Below are 21,880 nucleotides of genomic sequence, written 5' to 3' on the forward strand. Positions count from 1 at the left end.
ACCTTCAAGTTGATCATTCCTGGCGGCCACTGGTGGCTTATTGTTAAATAGGCTGGTGATCCAGAATCTAAAGCTAATGTGATAAGGGACATGGTCAAGGCAAATGGTGAAATTTGATACAATTTTAAATGCTGGCACGAAAAGTTAGCCTAATGATTGAATAGTGAATGCTTCTTGTTTTCTTAATTTCCTTTTTTACTTCACCTCATACTTTCTGCACTGTTGAAGCTTCCGAAAATATTCTTTTTTTTTTGAAGATTGTTATAAGCTCTTTTCTTTCTGTTTTTGTTTTGTCCTATTTAATGGCTGGATAACCAAGGGTCTAGATTTGGAAATCCCAGCCTCTTTCTTGGATCACATTTACACAGAATCACCTGTTTTGTATGCCTTCCACTGATTTACCACTGGAGCTCCTTTCAAGTAGTTATATCAAGTACACCTTTGCCAGATCGTCTTTATTTTTGGAGTTTTCTATCTTCCAATTTAGAATGTTTACTCTTGTTGTATCTTTGTCTTTTTCCATAATAATGATAAATTGGTCTGTATTATGATAACTATCTCTAAAATGGTGACCGACTACTTAATCTGCCTGCTTTATTTCATTTCCTAAACCTATATCTAGAATTGTGTTGTAATTTACTAAGTGATTATATGGTAGCTAAAAATTATTTTGAATATTGTTTAAGAATTTTGTGAAGAATTTTTCACACTGTTTTGTACCAGTTGATATTTGGGTAGTTGAAACCCCAACTATTGTTTTTGTGCTCAGAAATTTGCCACATAGTTGTTTCTCAAACTCACTCCCACTATTTGGTTGTCAATGGGACATGGCTCTTTTTCATTCTGAGTTCAGTCCATCTTGCCTTATTTGATGATGTCCATCCACACCTTTTTAATCCCCTTTCTTTGCGATGTGAAAACCCAGAAACAACTCATCACAAAGTTTCAGTCTTATGGTATAATCAAATTGACAGTGTTCATTACAATTACAATTTTTATACAATACACCATTCCTTCAGTTACAGGTTCATTTGCTGCTCCTCTCCCCTCCACTTTACCCCCACTCTTTTCCCCCACCTAATGCCATCTTGTCCTTTGCAACCCCTCTGTCTCCACTGCTGCTTCATATTTTAGGTTTTGAAGATCAATTTTCTTGGAGTTTTATGATTTTTCAATCTCTGTATAATATTAACAATATAGCTTACTATTTGTTACAGGAGAGCTATGATGCTACAGGAAAGAAAGTGAAAGAAAACCTATTGAAGAGGTAAGTAAATCGTTGTGTAATATTTTAGAGTTAATAAGTTTGATTTTAAAATCAAATTGGTGTCATAAAATAGGCTGTTTACCCCATTTTGTTCTTGTCAGCTCTGAGCTATCTACTCAAATGCAATAAAATAAAACAAAACTGTAGATGCTTGACACCTGAACCAAAAACAGAAATTGTTGGAGAACCTCTGCATGTCTAGAAGCATCTGCAGGAAGAAAACAGTGTTAACGTTTTGAATTCAGTGACTCTTATTCAGAACTGATAATAGCTAAGAAAAAATGTTATTTATGCTGAAGACAATGGTGGAGTGGAGGGGCAGGAAGGGAGAAGAGGTGAGCAGATTACTTTGGTGTTTGAGTATCTTTTACTGAGTTGATGGTCTTCCAGTCACAATCTATGCTTGTCTTGATGTGCGTCCCAGGGAGCAGACCTAGAGCACAGTCATGCTTCACTCAGCTGCTAGGGCTGTAAGAACCATTGCATCTCTCTTCAGATTTTGTTTGCAAAGGCATGTTCCAGAAGGAGATGTGACAGTCTTGCTCCCTGCTCGCGACAGAGTCCAGGCACACCTGAAAGATTTCCCTTCGTGATACCAGCCAAGAGATGTCTTGGTGCTTTTTTGAAAAATCTGGCTTTGACAGTCTGCTCAAGCAACACCCGACAAGATCAATCCTCTCTTTTTCTCGAAGCTATGTGATAACAACTGCCTGATTAGACTTGTTGTAAAAGGTGTTTTCTTTCTCAAATTTTTCTATGAGGGACGAGTGATACAATCTAATTACTTGGAGCATTCTGCGGCAACAAGGATAAATCTATCCTTAACAACGAGGGCAGGTAGAACCTCAGTAATTAGTGGCACTTGGTGTAGCATAATGAGGGTCTATGCACTCTACATCCAGCACTTTACACATGGTGTCCCTTAAGACAGTCCATCTTCAACATCCAAATGAAGTGGAAGATGGCTCAGGTGACTACAGCTGCCCAAGTTCAGGAAATAGGCCAGACCTGCACCACAAACAAAGAGGATTTCCTAACTGATATCCAAATTCTTACCACAATGCAGAGGGAGCAGTTCTCCCATCTGTCCAGTTTCTGCCTTCTCTTGCTGATATGCTCCTCCCAAGTTATGTGCACACCTCAGTCCCTCTGAATGTTCAGGTAATCTGTCCTAATGGTGAAGACTATAAAAAAATTGGTCGGTTTAGTTACCAAAGAACATAAGCTACCCCTTGCCTCAATTTATCATTGCACCCGAGGCCAGTTCGAACTGGTTGAAAATACTCAAGTCTGTGGACTGACGGTGGACCTAAGCAAAAACACAGCAATGTCATCCATGAACAGGAAGCTTTGAGCTACAGGCCTTTGCTGCCTTGAGCAATGACTCCTCTCAAACTATCATCCTTCCTGATGGACTATAGCTCTATACAACACAAACAACACAGGAGAGAGTGGGCGGCACTCAAGATCCGATCAGGAGTTACACACAGGCACACACCTGCAGTCCTGCATGTAAGCCATTGTATTCCAGAGGATTGTGAGGCTCTGAGATTGTCTGCCCAGCATAACTCTGTGGAGTTGAGGATGGTATAGAAAATTATCAAAGAATACAATGAGATATCGATCAGTGACATGTATGAGCAGAAGAATGGCAGATGGAGTTTAATCCAAGTAGGAGGTTCTGCAGTTTGGGAGATCAAGCGTAAAGAAAAACTATAGCTAATGGCAGGAGCCGAAATAGCAATGATGTACAGAGAGATCTTAGGGTTTAAGTCTGTAACTCCCTGAAAATGGCCACACATGTAGGTCGGAGAACTCAATGCAAGAGTCAGGATGACGTACTGCAGTATTATAAGAATTTGTTTGGCCCCCAATTAGAGTATTGTACTCCATTCTGGTTGCCACTTTCCAGAAAGAATGTGGAGGCATTGGATAGTGTGCAGAAGAGGTTTACCAAAATGCTGCCTGGATTAGACTGTATGAGCTGTAAGGAGAGATGAGAAAAACATTGATTGTTTACTCTGGAGCACCGGAGGCTGATCGGAGACTTGTTAGACATCTTTAAAGTTATGAGATGTTTAGATAGGATTGACAGCCAGAATCTCTTTCTCAGAGTTGAAATGTTTAATACTGGGGGACATACATTTAAGATGAGAGGGGGAAAGTTCAAAGGCAATGTGAGGGGCAAGTTTTTTTTTTCGATAGAATTGTGAGAATCTGGAATATGATGTCAGGGGTAGTGGTGGAGGCAGATATGATGGGGACATTTAAAGGATTTTTAGATAAGCACATGAATGTGCAAGGAATGGAGGGATACTAGCCATGGGCAGGCAGAAGGGATTAGTTTAATTGGGTATCATGTTTGTCACAATAACATAGACCAAAGGGCCTGTTGCAATGCTGTGCTGTACTGTTTTGTCAGCTGCATCTAAGTTGAGCAATCCTTCAACCTAATGTGCCAATCATTTTTTAACTAGCTCTGTTTTCATGCCCATGTTATTGTCTTTTTTTTTCAAAAAAAACTCAACCCCACTCCTCTCTCCTTCAAAGTGAATTTAAAATTCAACTATGTTTACTATCATCTATGAGCACCTATTTAATAATTCTATTTGTTGCACAATATCAAGTCTAGTATAGAATACACCCTCCTTTATTCCAGAAGTTATTGTTCTAAAACAACTTAGAAATCACTTTTGGATCCTTCATCTAGGCCACCTCCATATGAAGATTAAAATCCACTCTGTCTACACCTTGCCTTTCTGACAAGGTCCTGTTATTTCTTCCTTTATCATAAACCCAACTGTCAGTTACAGATCTGGGTTTTCAAAGATCTTTACCACTCAAATGACTTCTACCCTTAACATTTCTTATCTCTTTCCAAACTGTTTCTAACTCTGGTCTCCTGAACTTGAGTCTTCCCCTTCTATTGTCTGCATATCGTCATTTAACCGATGGTGCCATCCCTCCACCATTTTCCAAGCCTCTGTTCTTAAGTTCCATCCTCTCAAGGTTTCAGTTCCCCATGTCTCGGTAGTGGCTGTTTACATTATACTTAGTTCTATTTATACTTTTAATTAATCTGTTTCATTATGAATGCTACATGCTTCACATATGGATTCTTTAGGTTTATCTTTCTATTCTTTTTGTGACTTCTGACTTTATCTGTTGATGTACTCTTGGAATTGTTACAGAGTCCAAACCTAATTATAATATGTTTATCATTTTCTGAATGAGTACTTTTCTCTTTTGCTGAAAATGTGTTGCTGGAAAAGCGTGGCAGGTCAGGCAGCATCCAAGGAGCAGGAGAATCGACGTTACGGGCATGAGCCCTGCTTTCGGGCATCAGCCCTCCTGAAGAAGGGCTCATGCCCGAAACGTCGATTCTCCTGCTCCTTGGATGCTGCCTGACCTGCTGCGCTTTTCCAGCAACACATTTTCAGCTCTGATCTCCAGCATCTGCAGTCCTCACTTACTTTTCTCTTTTGCCTTGTGCTTACTCTTTGATAAACGACACCTTCTGAAATTTGATTCCTTGCTCCAACCCCACTTCTTAGTAAACCAACTCATAAAGAATTGGTTCCTGCTTTGTTCACTTGGAGATTGTCCCATTTTTCCCTGTACCAAGTTGTACTTGCTTGTTATCCTTTCTCCACCAAAGACTAATGAACAACCTCATGGACTCGCACAAAGGATTGTGGTTATACTCTACAAGACCCCAAGTCACCAGTGGTTGGTACTTGGGCATCACATATTATACCAAGTAGTAATCTTTGGATATTTGGGGAAGATTTCACAACATGTGGTTTCTAGTAAAATGTCAGTTGGCCTGTGCATTTAATTATTTGAGATTTTTTGAAACAGTTTGATGGGCAAATAAGAGTCAACCTGTTTGTTTTCAGTGTATTGAAAGTAAAATTAATTTAGTCAAAGAAATCGACAGCACAAAGAAATATCCTTTGGCCCCTTGAATCTGCAGCCATCAAAAGAAACCAAGTAACTTTTTTTTTCAGCATTTGGACCATAGCTTTGTATTCCTTATGCGAATGCACTTAGGATCCCACCTTGAAGAATTATTTCTATGCTTACCACCCTTCCAGGCAGTGACAGCAAATTCCCAGTTCCTCATCTCTTGAAGACCTCCCTTAGTGCTTTAAGGACAAGCCAAATGAGTGGCCAAAAACATGGCAGATGTGTTATGCGAACAAATGTGAGATTATCTTCTTTGGTAGCAAAAAAATGAAGGCAAGTTATTATCTGAATAGCTATAAAATTGAGAGGGAAATGTGCCACGATATCTGTGTCCTCACACACCAGTTGTTGAACATAAGCGTGCAGATGATACAAGCCATGAAAAAGGCATTTGGTAGTAGCAGGGACTATACAGGGTCTTGGTGAGGCTATAGCTGAAATATTGCATTTTGGTCTTTTTTAATCAGTGGAAGAATGTTCTGCCATAGAGACTGAACAAATGTTTATTAGACTAAGTCCTGGAATGGTGGCACTGACTGAGGATTGGTAATCGGTTAGAGACTATGTTTGCAGGAGTTCAGAAGGATGAGAGGGGATCTGTTATAAATCTATAAAGATCTGAGTTAGACAGCTGAAATGAAGGAAGGATGTTCCTGATGGTCCTATAACCAGAGGTCACATAAAAACATGGGAGCAGGAGGAAGCCAGTCAGCCCTACAAGCCTGCTCCGCCATGAATCGCGATCATGGCTGATTGTTCAACTCTTAGATTAGATTAGATTAGATTAGATTAGATTAGATTACTTAGTGTGGAAACAGGCCCTTCGGCCCAACAAGTCCACACCGACCCGCCAAAGCGTAACCCACCCAGATCCATTCTCCTACATTTACCCCTTCACCTAACACTACGGGCAATTTAGCATGGCCAATTCACCTAACTTGCACATTTTTGGATTGTGGGAGGAAACCGGAGCACCTGGAGGAAACCCACGCAGACACGGGGAGAATGTGCAAACTCCACACAGTCGCCTGAGGCGGGAATTGGACCTGGGTCTCTGGCGCTGAGAGGCAGCAGTGCTAACCACTGTGCCACCGTGCCGCCCAGTAGCCCAGTCTTGCTTTCTTCCTATAACCTTTTGATCCCATTTGTCCCAAGTGCTATATCTAGCCATCTGCTAAATACATTTGATGTTTTGGTATCAACTACTTCCTGTGGTAATGAATTCCACAGGCTCACCACTCTGGTTGAAGAAATGTCTCCTCATCTCCGTCCTAAATAGTCCACCCTGAATCCTCAGACTGTGACCCCTGGTTCTGGATGTACCCAACATCTTCCCTGCATCTACTCTGCCTTAGTCCTGTTAGAATTTGTCTCTGAGATTTTCCACCCTCCAACTTGCCTGAACTCCAATGAAAACAATCCTAACCTAGTCAATCTCTACTCATACGTCAGTCTTGCCATCCCCAGAATTCCCAATGAAGGGCTTATGCCCAAAACGTCAATTCTCCTGCTCCTCGGATGCTGCCTGACCTGCTGTGCTTTTCCAGTGCCATACTTTTCGACTCTGATCTCCAACATCTGCAGTCCTCACGTTCTCTCATCCCTGGAATCAGCCTGGTAAATCTTCGCTGCGTTACCTTGTGAGCAAGAGAATCCTTCCTCCAGAAAAGGAGACCAAAATTGTGCACAATATTTTAGGTGTGACCTCACCAAGGCCCTGTATAAATTGCAACAACACATCCCCTCTCCTGTACTCAACCTCACGCAGTGAAGGCCAACATACCATTTGCCTTCTTTTACTGCCTGCTGCACCTGCGTGCCTACCTTCAGCAACTGGTGCACTAGGATACCGGGTCCTGCTGCACACTCCCCTCTCTCAATTTACAGCCATTCAGGTAGTAATTTGCCGCCTTGATATTGCTTGCAAAATGAATAACCTCCCATTTATCCAAATTGTACTGCAATTGTCATTGATTTGCCCATCTACCATACTGAAGGACCTCTGCATCCTTGTCGCAGTTCACTGTCCCAACTAACTTGGTATCATCTTCAAACTTTAAGATGTTACATTTTATTCCCTTATCCAACTTACTAATATACTCTGAAGAGCAGGGGTCCTAGCACTGATCCCTGTGACATCGCACTAGTTACTGCCTGCCAACTTGAAAATTCCTACTTTGTTTCCTCTCTGCCAACCAATTTTCTATTCGTTTCAATACACTTCTTTCAGACCACTCCCACCCCCCCAAAACAAAATCCAATGCACTTTAGTTTTTGCACAGTAATCTCTTTTGCGCAACTCTGTCACAGCCTAATGACTGTAATGAGGAAAAGATTCTTCACCTAGAGAGTGGTGATACAGCAGAATTCACTAGCAGAGAATGCAATCAAGGCCAAAATATTGTATGATTTCGAGAAGGAGTTGAATATAGTACTTGAGGCTAAATCGATCAAAGGATATGAAAGAAAGCTGTAATCGGCAAAAGAGTCAGATGATCCGACATGCTGATACGTATATTAGAGCATAGAACGTGAAAATGTACAGCATGATGTTGTGCCGATATGTATGTGTCAGGGTAAGTTAAAGGGCTGAGTTACCTAGGCTGAACAGGAAAGAAATTTCTTTGCTTGATGGGTTCATACCATAGTTCATATAATTTAAAAGGGAGAAAGTTCATTGAATCATACAATGCAAAAGAGACACTTTAAAGTTTAGTTTATTACTGCAGTAATTGGCAATTGATTTGTCCTGAAATTTTTGTTTTGGTCAGAGCACTGGTTTGGGAGCACATCTTGAGTAATATTGTTAGAATGTTGACAATAGATGATAATAGACAGTAGGTGCAGGAGTAGGCCATTCAGCCCATCGAGCCTGCACCACCATTCATTATGATCATGGCTGATCATCCACAATCCGTATCCTGTTCCTGCCTTATCCCCAAAACCCTTGATTTCACTATCTTTAAGAGCTCTATCAACTTTTTCTTGAAATTATCTAGAGACTTGGCCTCCACTGCATTCCATATACCCACCAATCTCTGCGTGAAGAAATTTCTCCTCAACTTTGTTCTAAATTGCCTACCCCTTATTTTTAAACTTGTCCTCTGGCTCTGGGCTCACCCATCTGCAGAAACATGCTTCCTGCCTCCAGAGTATCCCATCCTGTAATAATCTTTGACATCTCAATCAGATCTCCTCTTTCTTCTAAACTCAAGTGGATACAAGCCCAGTTGCTCCAATCTTTGACATACGATAATGCCATTCTGGGAATTGACCTTGTGAACCTATGTTGCACTCCCTCAATAGCCAGAATGTCCGTCCTTAAATTTGGAGACCAAAACTGCACACACTACTCCAGTTGTGGTCTCACTAGGGCCCTGTACAGCTGCTGAAGGACCTCTTTGCTCCTATACTCAATTCCTCTAGAATCAATCCTTCAATTAGTCTTTATCAGGTAGTGTGAATTGAAATGACGGAAGTGTGTCATTTATTATACTGGATATCTTGGAAAGTGGATGAGATTGTCATGAAAATGCTTGCCTTTTACATTAATATGCTAAGCTCCTACGTCATTAAGAATTGTGATATTTGTGGAGCTGCCACCTTTTAAGTGTTCAATTGTCTATCACCATTCATGACAGGATGTAATAGAACTGCATTTTGGAAATTAGCAAAGTGAAGGGCCATGTAAAACAGTCAGTTGGTACTTGATGAGTTTTATGGACCACAATTTTTTTCTTTTTTACAGATCGACATGTCAGGAATCCTTTGAAGACATGCTGATGGGCATGGATGAACAGCTCAAAGAATTCTGTGCCAGGAAGCAGAAAAATAAGGATAGGAAACACAAAGAAAGGGTAATTATGCACTGTTTTAGACACCATTTGTAGCTATTTTCAGTTGGGGAAAAAAATGTCATGGCTCTCCCTTACCTACAAAGGAATAGCAACAGAAATCAAGCTAATGTATTAGTGCCTCTTGTAATATAGAGTGAGATTTAGATGCATGTTAATATGATTTACTTTGAGTTTGGATTTGAGCTGAGGTCATGTAGGTTTTTGTCTGTCTGTGGGGTTTAATGATTCACTTGTAAGTATCTCTGTAGCCATGGCAATTTTCTTATTAAAAAACAAAGACTTTCCAGAGAGTGCCGGGTTTTATTTTCATTCGGAGACTTGTAAGTGAACAGTTGTGTATTCACTTTTCAGTTTAAATGATAGAGATTTTATGTATTTTGTTTGGGGAATCACCCATAATTTGGAAAGAAAAGTGTTTAGATTTAGCGGCTGGTCTTTGCACAACCCTTAGCTAATTCTGTGTGTAAATCAATTTCTTCCGAGGAACAGAAATAGTTTAGAAATAAGTTTAGATGATAGAGATTTGATGTATTCTGATTGGGGAAATACCCATGGTTTGGAAAGAAAAGTGTTTCGATTTAGCGGCTGGTCTTTGCACAATCCTTATTGTGTGTGTAAATCAGTTTCTTCTGAGGAACAGGCATAGTTTAGAAATGTTAGGGAATAGTTTACCTCCTATGTAATTTGAAATTTCCAGGCCAGAATTGTTTTGTTAATATCCTGAAGGAATCTTTTGAAATGGAGAAGGTCTAACCCTTAAGAAGGCTCCAAGGAGCGGTTGGGATTAAAATAGATAGTTGTTTTCGATTCACGTGTATGCGATGGGCCAAACGGTCTTTTTCTGTACAGTGGATCTCTGACTCTATGGTTGTCAGATTCTCAAACTGAAGAATTGAAATTATAATTAAATTAAGTCATATAGTATGAAAGAGAAGGGATTTCTCTCTGTGTATGGTAAAGAATTGTTTAAATGGATTATAATTTATTGTGTTTTGGAAGCTTTAAACACATGGTTTTCCTGTTTTAATTTCCTTTCTCTTGCATAACAAACTTATGTTTTAATATTGAAACAAAATCAACAGTTGTGTTCTTAGTTTTCATCTTGTTAAAACCAATAGAATGATATATCAAGCCAAAGTTCAGTCTGAGGTCTGACGTGTCTTGTAATAAAGTCAGGTGGGTTGACAACATTTATGTAATTTTTGAAAGAAAATTTCTGAAAGAAAAACATTTTGTAGTGGATTTTTGGCTTGCACTTCTCAGAACATTTTGCACGAATTACAGTTGTAAAGGCAAAACAATACTCATGTGTATAAGAAAAGAATGCTGATTTATTAGCAGGTGAACTGATGGTGGACCAGTTAACTGATTATTTTCATTACCAAGCTGCTGCAAAACTCAACATTCTGTCCAGCATTCAATCTGATTCTGCAATTGAACATTTGATTAATAATCCTGAATGTTCATGTAATGTTTTGTGCAATCAATTTAAGATTGTCAATTGGGCTCGCAGTGTGATGGAAGCTAGATATCTTCATATACAGTGCCCGTATGCAGTTTGGTGTATGTTGCCCCTTTTTAGAGTGGGTAAGGTGACCTGGAGACAGGAGCTAAAGGGGCAGTCTAAGACCGACTGTGGAGCTGAGAGGATATACAATAAAGTGTTTCCTGTTCAAATTTACCTTCTGTCTACCTCATATTTATGGTTCTAGTGAACCATTAACAAACATTAGATTAAATTCCCTACAGTGTGAAAACAGGCCCTTCGGTTCAACAAGTCCACACCAACCCTCCGAAGAGTAACCCACCCAGATTCATTTCCTTCTGACTAATGCATCTAACACTGGGCAATTTAACATGGCCATTTCACCTGACCTGCACATTTTTGGACCGTGGGAGGAAACTGGAATACCTGGAAGAAATCTATGCAGACACTGGGAGAATGTGCAAACTCTACACAGTCATCTGAGTCTGGAATCAAACCTGGGTCTCTGATGCTGCGAGGCAGCAGTGCTAACCACTGAGCCACCATGTGGCCCCATTATACAGTAATTTTCAAGAAGATAGAAACTGGTCACACTTAATGCAAGCACAGCAGAGAAGGTCTTTCCAATATTGCTGTGTATTCCTCCTAATGCCTGAGATTGCTTTAATCTAGGTGACAACTTCTGACCAAGTTGATGTGGTGTGATGTTGTGGCCTCCATTCTTGCTTCCTTTGGGAAGACTAAGTCACATCTCTGTACCTGTCCAGCAAACCTCCAGGTCCCTCCCTGCACAGAAGGGTGCCAATTGTACACCTGTCTGCCACGTCTGGGGCAAATATGAGAAATAGTGCAAAGTAGGTCCAGATTACTGTACTTGTCTAGGTGCACAATGGACTTTTTAAAAATGCAGCACAGTGATGATGGTGAATTTCAGGACATCCACTAATGGCAAGTTTTCTGGGACTGGAATCAAATGTGAGGGAAGCTGTAGGAATAGATTACATAATTAACATGATGAGTTTGACAAGATAAGAAGGGAAAACTAGTTTGGCCACTGTGTGGAAATCCTTCCAAAAAACATGATTGAACTCTGATTTAGCCAACAAAAAATATCAAGGCTACCAAGAGTAGGCCACTTGGCTCTTCAAGCCTGGTCTCCTATCAATAAGATTGTGGCTGATATGATTTTAATTTTGACTCTACATTCCTGCGAGCCTCTGATCATCTTTCATCTCTTTGGAAATCAAGATTCTATCTATTCTGCCTTTAAAATTGGTTAAACGTTCTACATCCACTGCCTTTGAGGAGAGGAATTCCAAAGGCTCCCAAAGCACTGAGAGGGGAAAAAAATCCTCATCTATTTTAAGGGGATGACCTCTTATTTTTAAACTATGACTCTTTTTCTAAACTTCCCCCATAAGAAAATAAACTCCCTTCCAGATCCGCCTGATCAAGTCCACTAATGACCTTTTTTTAAAATTGTCACCTCTGACTCAAACTCCAGGGAATATAGTCCTGGCTTGTCTGGCCTTTACTCTTAATGCAGTCTGCTTGTTCCAGTATGTTGAGTGAACCTTTTCTGAACTGCTTCCAACACAGTAACATCCTTTGTAAATTCAGTACTCCAGATGGAATCTCACCAGTGCTCTGTATAACTAAAGCATAAACTCCCCACTCTTGCATTCAATTCCCCTTCCAATAAACCAAAATACTCCATAAGCGTTCCTGATTACTTTCTGTACCTGCACACCAATCTTCTGTGATTCATGCAGGAAGACACCCAGATCTCTCTCTGCATCTCCGAGCACTGCGACCTGTAACTACTCTGGGGAATACAGATTTCTCCTAATAAGAAGATATCGTCACCATCCCAGAGATTAATCTGGTGAACCTCATGAATATGGCTACCCAATTCTATTTGCACACCTGCACTTGCCAGCCCCCCTCCATTTTAACAACAGAATAAATTATTTATGTTCATTCGAAGTGATTAACTTCACACTCATGGATGTGGGCTGGCTAAACCATCTTTTAATACCCATCTCTAGTTGCCCTTCAGAAGGTGGTGAGCAGTTGCCTTCTTTACATCTACCCTTTGTCTGCTCTGATATAAAGCAATAGTCCCATTCCCATACAATCCTGCGTTATAAGCAAATCACATAATAGCAGTACAGTTTAAACCAATGGGGCTGGAATTGGGTAATAGCCAATACAGATAAGGAAAGTTTGAGTTCTACAAATGGGCTAAATTCTTCAATTGCGTTTATAGCCAATTTGCTTTGAAGAAATGTGCATTATTGCAGAACCGACTGTATTCACGTTTGTATTCTATGCAGTCTCCCATGTTCGAGCTTATTTGCTTAAGTTATCTTAGTCACCCTTGTACCCTCTTTACAAGTTGTGTTGTCACCTAGTTTAGATTCAAGAATAACTTTTTAATATTGTAACTTCTAACCTCCCTTTTCCCCCACCACCCCCCACCCCCAACCCCCACAAGCAGCATCAAGAGCATTGATGAATCAGTATTTGCTAGTTTGCATCCTGTTCTATTCCCTTTCTTAATCAGTTTCTTTCTCTCCTTTTGGATTCCAAATTGTTCCCAATCCTCAGGTTAAGAACATTTTTTTTTTTTTCAAGCTTCCTTACAAGTTACTTCCTCTGATCTATTGCATTTATGAAATTATTCCATTAACCACAATTGATTCACCTTTCCATTTGGATGCTTATGTCTTTGAATTTTATCTCTTGTAGACTATGTACTATTTATGTACTAGCCATTGACGCTACTATTAAGTCTTTTTGGTTTATTTTCCCAATCTATCATAGCATAACTAACTTGTCCCTCACCTTCATAATATTATAATTTACAACACTTGAAGATGAATACAGTGAAGAGTGTGAGATGTTACAATGCTGAGTACAATATTTGCATTCAAGTTTTATTCAGTATTACCTTATCCTTTATAGGAAAAAGTCAATACCACCAATAAACGACAAGAGAAGGAAGAAAGTAGTCTTAGCAGGTAATATTTCGGCTAGAATGATTTTTGATGTATTTTACTCCATGGATTTTTTTGCTTTCATTTTTTATGTTTAAAATTTTGGTATTTATCATCTCATAACCGTTTTTACCTCTGAGTCTAAGTAATGAATTTTGTAGATTGTTTGTATATGGAGGATATCTTATTTCTTTGTAACATGTGATTGACCCTGAGCGAATTTGACAACAATCTCTGTATAACTCTAAACTGGTGACAGTATTGGACAGGAAATTAGAAAGGAAATGTGGCCAATACTGGGGACAGGGTGTGAAATGTTATCCTTTATTAGACTCCAAATTATAATATGAACACTTTCACAAGCACGGAGCTGTCTTGACAAAATATATAATGCAACTGCCAGAGCTGCTGTTACTTTGATCTTGGATACCTGACACTCAACCAACTCTGATTTGATTGTCATTGAAATGTATCCTGATTATTTCCTTCCCATTTTCAAAGCATTTGCTTTAACTTTAAGGAAATGTAAGGATTTTGTTCATTTCCCATTCCTTGCCACTGAATTCCACAAATGTCTGACGAAGTTTTGCCTTCAAGACCTAAACCTTAAATGATAAGTGTTAGCTCTCAGATTTTCATTGAGTGTTGGAGTTATGGGGCGGATTCAGGTGTTTTTTATTGCAAGTTACAGCATACAGTAAAAAGGCACACAAACCAGATGACCTTTATTGTGATTTACTAGTCAGTTACAGCACACAAAGGCACACAGAAACTTCAGAATGTCCTTACTTATACAGTTTACACTTAAAGTGTACACGACCCCACCCTGAACATCTCGCCCTAATTAGTTAATCAATAGTTATAGACTCCAATTAGATATAGAAAAGCACCCCGATCACTGTTGGTCAGCGGAGCAGAGTTGTTCATCTGTAATTGGTTCTCCAGTAAAGCATCTTATACAATTTAAGTTTGCTGCAGCAAAGCAACAAAGAGGCTTGTGGTCCAATCCTGGTCCTTCCAGACTCTTATCTCCTTTCATGGGGCTTTCCACTATGAACGCTATAGTAAATAATGTAAGTATAGTAATGTCAGTAACATTTGGCAGCTGAATCATGTTAACTACCAACTAATTGGAAACTTGCTTATTATTTCAGAACCCTTTTAAACTTCTCATTACGGGAAATAATATTGATTTTTTGATCATTTTCAACAAAGTTATGTGGTTACACCTAAAGCTAGAATTCTTTTGATAACAAGTTGTTGTGTCTTAAAATGTTCAGTCCAGATTCCAATGTCCGCTAATTACTGTATTTATTCCTCCCTGTGATGGTAAAGGAGATTGCTTTTTACTGTCTGAAACTGGTTTGAATCTTTTTTCTTTAGTACTTTTCTATATCTAATTGGAGTCTATAACTATTGATTAAACAACTAATTAGGGTGCGATGTTCTTATTCATAGTCAAATGTTATGATCTATGTTTTACAGAGCTACTATTGTTCTACTATATCAATCAAATGATAAATATTATTATCTATGTCTTTATGAACATTCAGCAGCCTTAATGTTACTGTCAGCCTTGTTCTGTTGCATTAGCCATGAGCAGCCACCAGCCATTTTTTTTTTATTCCATTATGGGCATCCCTAACAGTAAACTGTTATGTGAATTGTTCTTCCATCACTTTACCGTTTTCCTTACTTTTTCTGAACGCTGAGTAGCATTAAAGTTTGTTTCCTTTAACCACTTAAAATGTTTAGCATGATAGAATCTGTCTACTCTTTCTATAAATTTGCAACAAAAGGAAGGTGTTTGGGTTAATCTAAATCCTAAATGGGACTTCCTTTTCTTAACTGCTAGACTCAGTGTTTCGTACTTCCCTGGTTTCACTTTCTCTTTGGAGTTCAAGTTAAACATTTGAACTTTCTATCTCCAGCTGCTTCATTTGCAAACTAAACTCTAGTCAACTCTAACTACGTTTCATATGGCTTATACTAAAATGTAGGATTCGATTTTATTGTCACATGTACTCAAGTGTAGGTGAAAAGTGTGCAAAATTGCTGAAGTAACTCCAGAGGCTGAAATCCTGTCACCAAGTTACCCTTTATTTACGTGTGAATAGTTTTTGACACTGATCCGGCTCCCTCAGAGCCAGCTCTGAGTGAACAAGATGTCTGACATTGCTATTCTTACCGGTCAGCCAGGGCTCTCTAATAGATTAGATTAGATTACATTACATTACAGTGTGGAAACAGGCCCTTCGGCCCAACAAGTCCACACCGACCCGCCGAAGCGAAACCCACCCATACCCCTACATTTACCCCTTACCTAACACTACTGGCAATTTAGCATGGCCAATTCACCTGACCCTGCACATCTTTTGGACTGTGGGAGGAAACCGGAGCACCCGGAGGAAACCCACGCAGACAAGGGGAGAACGTGCAAACTCCACACAGTCAGTCGCCTGAGGCGGGAATTAAACCCGGGTCTCAGGCGCTGTGAGGCAGCAGTGCTAGGCGCTGTGAGGCAGCAGTGCTAACCACTGTGCCACCGTGCCGCCCACCAATAGTTAATAGTTCAGATAAACAGCCCCAACCTTTGCATTCTGAGGTCATCTGGCTGATCATGTTACAATCACCATATTCATACCCTTCTCAGTCCAGGGGCATAGGCCAGTCATTTTTTTTTTTAGCTCCTCCTGGGGCAAATGTCTTAATATCGCCAACTCTGCCTCTGATACAGGCAGTATTTAATGCACAGTAGTTTGCCTGTTGCACCTGGCGCATCTCAGAAGAAATTCATTCTCCTCTTAAGGCAGCAAGGTTGTCGAGGTAGTAACGTCCACCAAGTCCACCTGATGCCAAGGTATCTTCAATGCTTGACAGAATTGGAGAGTCCACCGGTTCCAGCATAGTCTGACAAGTTGTCAACGTACCAGATGCACTTTACTCCCTCACCATTTGTTTGCAGCTTTCATGTGGTTTAAATGTGCTTGTTTAGGACTGTTGCATCTACCCGAACCTTATACATCATTGGACTTGACCTTGCATCAGCCATGCCTCTTACCCATGCAGGCTGTGGTTTCTACGTCAAGCTTCATCCCCAAAGTAAACTGTGTCTTTCACTTAGCAGAGTCTTGTGCCCGGCATTGGTGTTCCCGATGCTGTTTCACCCACTGGGAAAAAAAATAATGTTTTCTTTACACATACTAGAGCTAGTTTTCGATGGCAGGATCGAAAGAGTCAAGCTTCCCAAAAAATGGTATGATGCCAGAAATGCTAACCCCAATTCAAAGAAAACTTTCTGTACAAGTTCATTTCTTGAAAAACGTGGTTTTCTTTTTTCACCACTGAAATAACTTCACAGGAGCCAGTATCCTGTCATCAAGTTACTTTATTTGCATGTAGAGAGTTCTTGACACTAACACTGATCCAGCTCCCTCAGTGAACAGGATGTTTGACATGCCTGTTCTTTTCTGACAGTTAGGATTCCCAATTGGGGTTGTTAATCGGAGCCAATCAAGAAACTCCTATTCTGACATCCGCCTGGCTGAGCTTGTTACAATCCCTACAGTTACAATTCTCCAGTGCCATCTTAATTACAAAAACAAGAATTGAAAAGAACATATGAAGTAAATGAAACCGAGCCAAAATATGACCAGATCTGAAAGGAAAGAAAAACATCCAGATCTTAAAGAAAGAAGAATGTCCAAATCTTAAACTCCCATCTCAATAAAGGTGTATGGAACACTCGGCCTTCGGTGCAAGCATCCAGGACTTGCCATCGCATATAATTTTTGACTGCTGCTGCCTCGATCTCTACAAGTTATTTGGTTATTAATAGCTAATGGACTATCTAATTATGAAGTTGAAACTCTTCTAGCCAATATTCCTATTTCTGAATCAAGACTGTTAAAAATAAGTAGCCCTTAGTTGGATGGCTTAGAGATCAGAAGATTTGGAACTGCAGGGCAGCAGGGGTTTGGAAATTATTTCTTTCCTAAACTGTCTTAATTATAAAATGGAAATTTGTCCCCTTATTTCAGTCTTGAACTGACATTGAGAACCCTGTTCATAGAACCTAAAACATTATAGCACAGTACAGGCCCTTTGGCCCTTAATGTTGCGCCGCCCTGTGAAACCAATTTGAAGTCCACCTAACCGACATTATTCCATTCTTGTCCATATCCCTATCCAATAACTATTTAAACAACCGTAAAGTTGACGAGTCTACAACTGTTGCAGGCTGTGTGTTCCATTCTCCTACTACTCTGAGTAAAGAAACTGCCTCTGACATCTGTCCTATATCTAGAGAGGGAAAGAGAGAGAGAGAGAGAAGGTTCTTAGCTGAGCAAAAAGAGAATTTGAACTTGAGAAGTTGTGACTTAGTCAGCAAAGTCAAGTTAACAGCTTGGAGATTAAAAGAGAAGATAGTGATGTCAAAACTCTGCCACATTTTGATGAGAAAGATGCTGAAGCCTTCACTATTTCATTTGAAAAATTGGTTAGGCAGATGGAGTGGTCCAAGGATTTATGGGTAATGCTAGTTCAGACTAAACTGGTAGGCAAATCTAGTGAGGTATTTGCTGTGCTGTCAGATGAGGGTGTCAAGAGATTATGAAGAGGTTAAACAGTCTATTTTAAGTGCTTATGAATTGGTACCAGAAGCATATAGGCAGCAGTTCAGAAACAAAGGACCCAGGTCAGACTCATGCTGAATTTGACAGAATTAAACATAGTCATTTTGATGGGTGCATGCTTTAAAAATAGGACGTTTGAGGCTCTGAGAGATTATTCTGCTGGAGGAGTTTAAAACCTCACTTCCAGAGATAAGAATTTGTGGAGGAACCGAAAGTTCAGGAAGTGAGAAGGGCAGCAGAATTAGTAGATGAGTACAAGTTGGTGCATAACACAAGCTTCCAGCCAGAATCTCATTTTGAGGGATAGAAATTGGGAGAAGGGGAGATCCTACATTACAAAACCAGTGTAGTGATAAGAATTTACCACACGATTAAAAAAAGAAGCCCAAGAAGGTGGACAGGGGGTGAAAGGCCTCGGGTGTTTTCACTTTAATGGAGTGGGACACAAAAAAATAGTGGTGTTGGTTTCATAAGGGCACTGGGAAAAGGTGCTTTCGCTGCCAGAAAGCAGGACATGCTTTCGTCAAAGAAAGGCACTGTTGGAAAAGATGTGGTAAAAGAAGCTAACCCAGTGGCATTAGTGAAGGTAGTAAAGGAGACCCCAAGAAAAGCCGAGGAGCTGCAGGTGAGTGCGCAGCCTGGACAGGGGCTGGGTATGGAGTTAGTAGCTGACCTCTATGAAGAATTTGCCTCTGTGGGTAAAGTTTACTCAAAGAACAGGTGGGGAAGTTAGAACTTTGAGAGATACAGGATCTAACCAGTTGCTGATAGTAAGGGATGAGTGAATATGCACTCTTTCTAATCTGTTACCTGAGTGTGGTAACTTGTGGGATACATGGACAGAAATTTAGCATTCCCCTGTCAGGTTGGTGTGCCAACTCGAGACTGGGGAAATTACAATGGGAGTGATTGACAGTGTGTCAGTTCCAGGAATTCAGTTTGTTCTTGGGAATGATTTGGCAGGATCCAAGGTGGGAGTGACACCTCTTGTTGTGGAGAAGCCCAAGGAAGATCAAGAAAGTGGAGTTAAAACGGAAATATCCTGGTATTTTCCCAGACTGTGTGGCAACCAGATCCCACTATCATAAGTCACAGCACAAAGTGAAAAGTAAAGCAAGATGAAGGAGTTTAGGTTCAGTTAGCAGGCACCCTGTTTGACGTAATGGTGCAGGAAAGACCTGACCAGGCAGAGGGTCAGACAGACGTTGTGTGCGTGCGTGTGTGTGTGTGCGCGTCCCCGTCCGTCCGTCCGCCAGTGCACGGGCAGGGTGGGCCGCGGTGCACCAGGTTGTGTTGCTGGTAGAATACACACTGGAGGTGTTACGGGTAGCGCACGAGCGTATCTGTAGGAGGTCACTTAGGGGTTCGAATGACTCAGGCTAAATACAAAAACATTTTTATTGGCTTGGAATGCTCAAGGATGTGCTTAACTTCTGCCAACTGTCATACATGCCAAATGGTAGGTAAACCAAAGGCGGTAATAAAACCAGCACCTTTGTTGCCAATTCCTGCATGTGAAGAACCTTTCACGCAGGTTATAATTGATTGTGAGGATCCCCCCCCCCCCCACCCTGGAGAACTGAAAAGGGAACTAGTACTTGTTAACCATAATGGATGTATCTACCAGATTTCCAGAGGCAATTCTATTACGGAGTATCAAGGCAAAAAGGGTAATAGAAGAATTATTAGCTTGCTTCACACGATGTGGACTACCCAGACAGATTCAGTTGGACCAAGGGTCAAATTTTACTGCTCGACTGTTTAATGAGCTTATAACGCTTTGGTATACAACACTTTAACTTCAGTGCGTATCATCCTGAATCCCAAGGAGCTTTAGAAGGGTAGCAGCAGACCTTGAAGATCATGGGAGAACATGCTGTCAGAATTACCCGAATGATTGGGATAAAGGTATTCCATTCATATTGTCTTGCAATTCGAGATGCTCCCTTCAAGTTAATATTCAGACATGAAGTGAGAGATCCTTTGAAATTAATTAAAGAAACATTGACAGGACCAAAGTCTGAGATCTCACACTTACATTATGTATTGGAGGCAAGGAAGAGATTAAATAGAGTAGGTGAGTTAGCTAAACAGCACCTCAAGATGGCACAGTATAGAATGAAACAAGTAGCAGATAAAAGCTCTGAGACTGATATGTTAGTACTGTAACCAGTGATGGTAGATCCCTTCTAAGCCAGGTTTAGTGGTCCCTATCAAATTTTTTTTAAAAAATTGAGTCAGGTGAACTATCTAGTAAAGATGCCAGATAGAAAAAAAGCTATTGGGTATGTCATGTAAGCATGTTGAAACCGTATTACACTTGGAGAGAAAGAACTGGAGAAACCGGTGTTAGTTACTGCCCCGCAGTGTGAGTAATCAAATCCACGTGATGTGGATTTTGATGTGCTTCAACATAGATTAAAAAATGAATGTCTTTGAGGAGTGGGATAGGCTAGTAAGCTATCTGTCTCAGGGGTGTAGAGTGCAGTTGAAAGATTAGTTACTGTAGTATAAGAACATACATAAGGATCAGATGGGGAGAACTAATGTCATTGTACACAAAGTAGATGTAGCAAATACTGCTCTGATAAAAACAATACCCCTATCGGCTTAATCCTTTCAAAACAAGACAGGTCAGATGGAGGTGGAGGCCATGCTCAACGAGGACATCATTGAATCAAGCCAGAGCGAGTGGAGTTCACCCATCATCTTAGTTCTGAAACCAGACGGCGCTCGACGATTCTGAGTGGATTACTGGAAGGTCAATGCCATTAGTAATCCAATTCCTAGAAAGTTGGACAAGCCAGTTATATCACCAAGTTGGACTTGATGCGTCCTTAATGTTGTTACTGGCAGGTACCTTTGTCAGAGACAACAAAATAAATTTCTGCATTTATAACCCCAAATGGTCTATATCCATTTAAAGTGATGCCCTTTTGGAATGAAGAACATCTCCGCCACATTCCAAAGACTCATGAACAGCGTTGTAGCTGGGTCAACAAACTACATTGTCCAAATAGATCTTTGCACAGTGATCTTTAGTAAATCCTGGAAGGATCACATGGTACAGTTGGCAGAGCTCTTCAAACGACTGAAGCCAAATTAGTGATTAAACTTAAATAAAACTGAATTCGCGAAAGCAGCAGTGACGTTCTTTGGGCATAACGTTGGTCATGAAGGTTGACCCCATGGAATGCAAAGACGAAGGCCATGGAGGAATTTTCACAAACAACCTCAAAGAAAGAGATGCTTTGATTCTTGGGCCTCAGCGGATTCTATCAGAACTTTGTTCCAAACTTCAACAGTGTAGTGGAATCGTTAACAGATTTGCTTAAGGAGGACACAAGGTGGACAGAATAACATCAGGAGACATTTGACCATTTGAAATGAATATTAACCACCAAACCAGTTTTAGCTACACCTAGATTTTTTTATATATATAGATAGAATATTAGATTTAGATATTATTAGACAGATAGATATAAAAAATGGTATATGGGAAGACGAAGGTGAACTTAGATTTAAAGTTATCAGTATGTTATGGTAATGTGTTCTTTTCATTAAGATGGTTCATGGTGTTATGAAGATGTGGGTGTACTGTACCATTTTAAGAAGGTTAAAAGCTAGCAGAACTACCTGACAGCACCAAGTATTCTGAACAAGATATA

General features: G+C 40.2%; 1 protein-coding gene across 1 annotated transcript in view; it reads left to right on the plus strand.

Moving 5' to 3' along the window:
- The window catches only part of LOC122548918 (DNA topoisomerase 1-like), a 144,449-nt gene that overhangs the window by 31,731 nt on the left and 90,838 nt on the right, over nucleotides 1-21,880 (plus strand). Inside the window, exons 5-7 of the mRNA XM_087986612.1 lie at nucleotides 1,218-1,267; nucleotides 8,985-9,093; nucleotides 13,547-13,602. Coding sequence (XP_087842738.1) covers nucleotides 1,218-1,267; nucleotides 8,985-9,093; nucleotides 13,547-13,602 — 215 coding nt within the window. The remainder of the gene's footprint in view (nucleotides 1-1,217; nucleotides 1,268-8,984; nucleotides 9,094-13,546; nucleotides 13,603-21,880) is intronic.

The sequence above is a fragment of the Chiloscyllium plagiosum genome, unplaced genomic scaffold (genome assembly GCF_037043375.1).
Source record: "Chiloscyllium plagiosum isolate Xiang-an unplaced genomic scaffold, Cpla_swu_hap1 HiC_scaffold_4, whole genome shotgun sequence".
NCBI classification, from domain to species: domain Eukaryota; kingdom Metazoa; phylum Chordata; class Chondrichthyes; order Orectolobiformes; family Hemiscylliidae; genus Chiloscyllium; species Chiloscyllium plagiosum.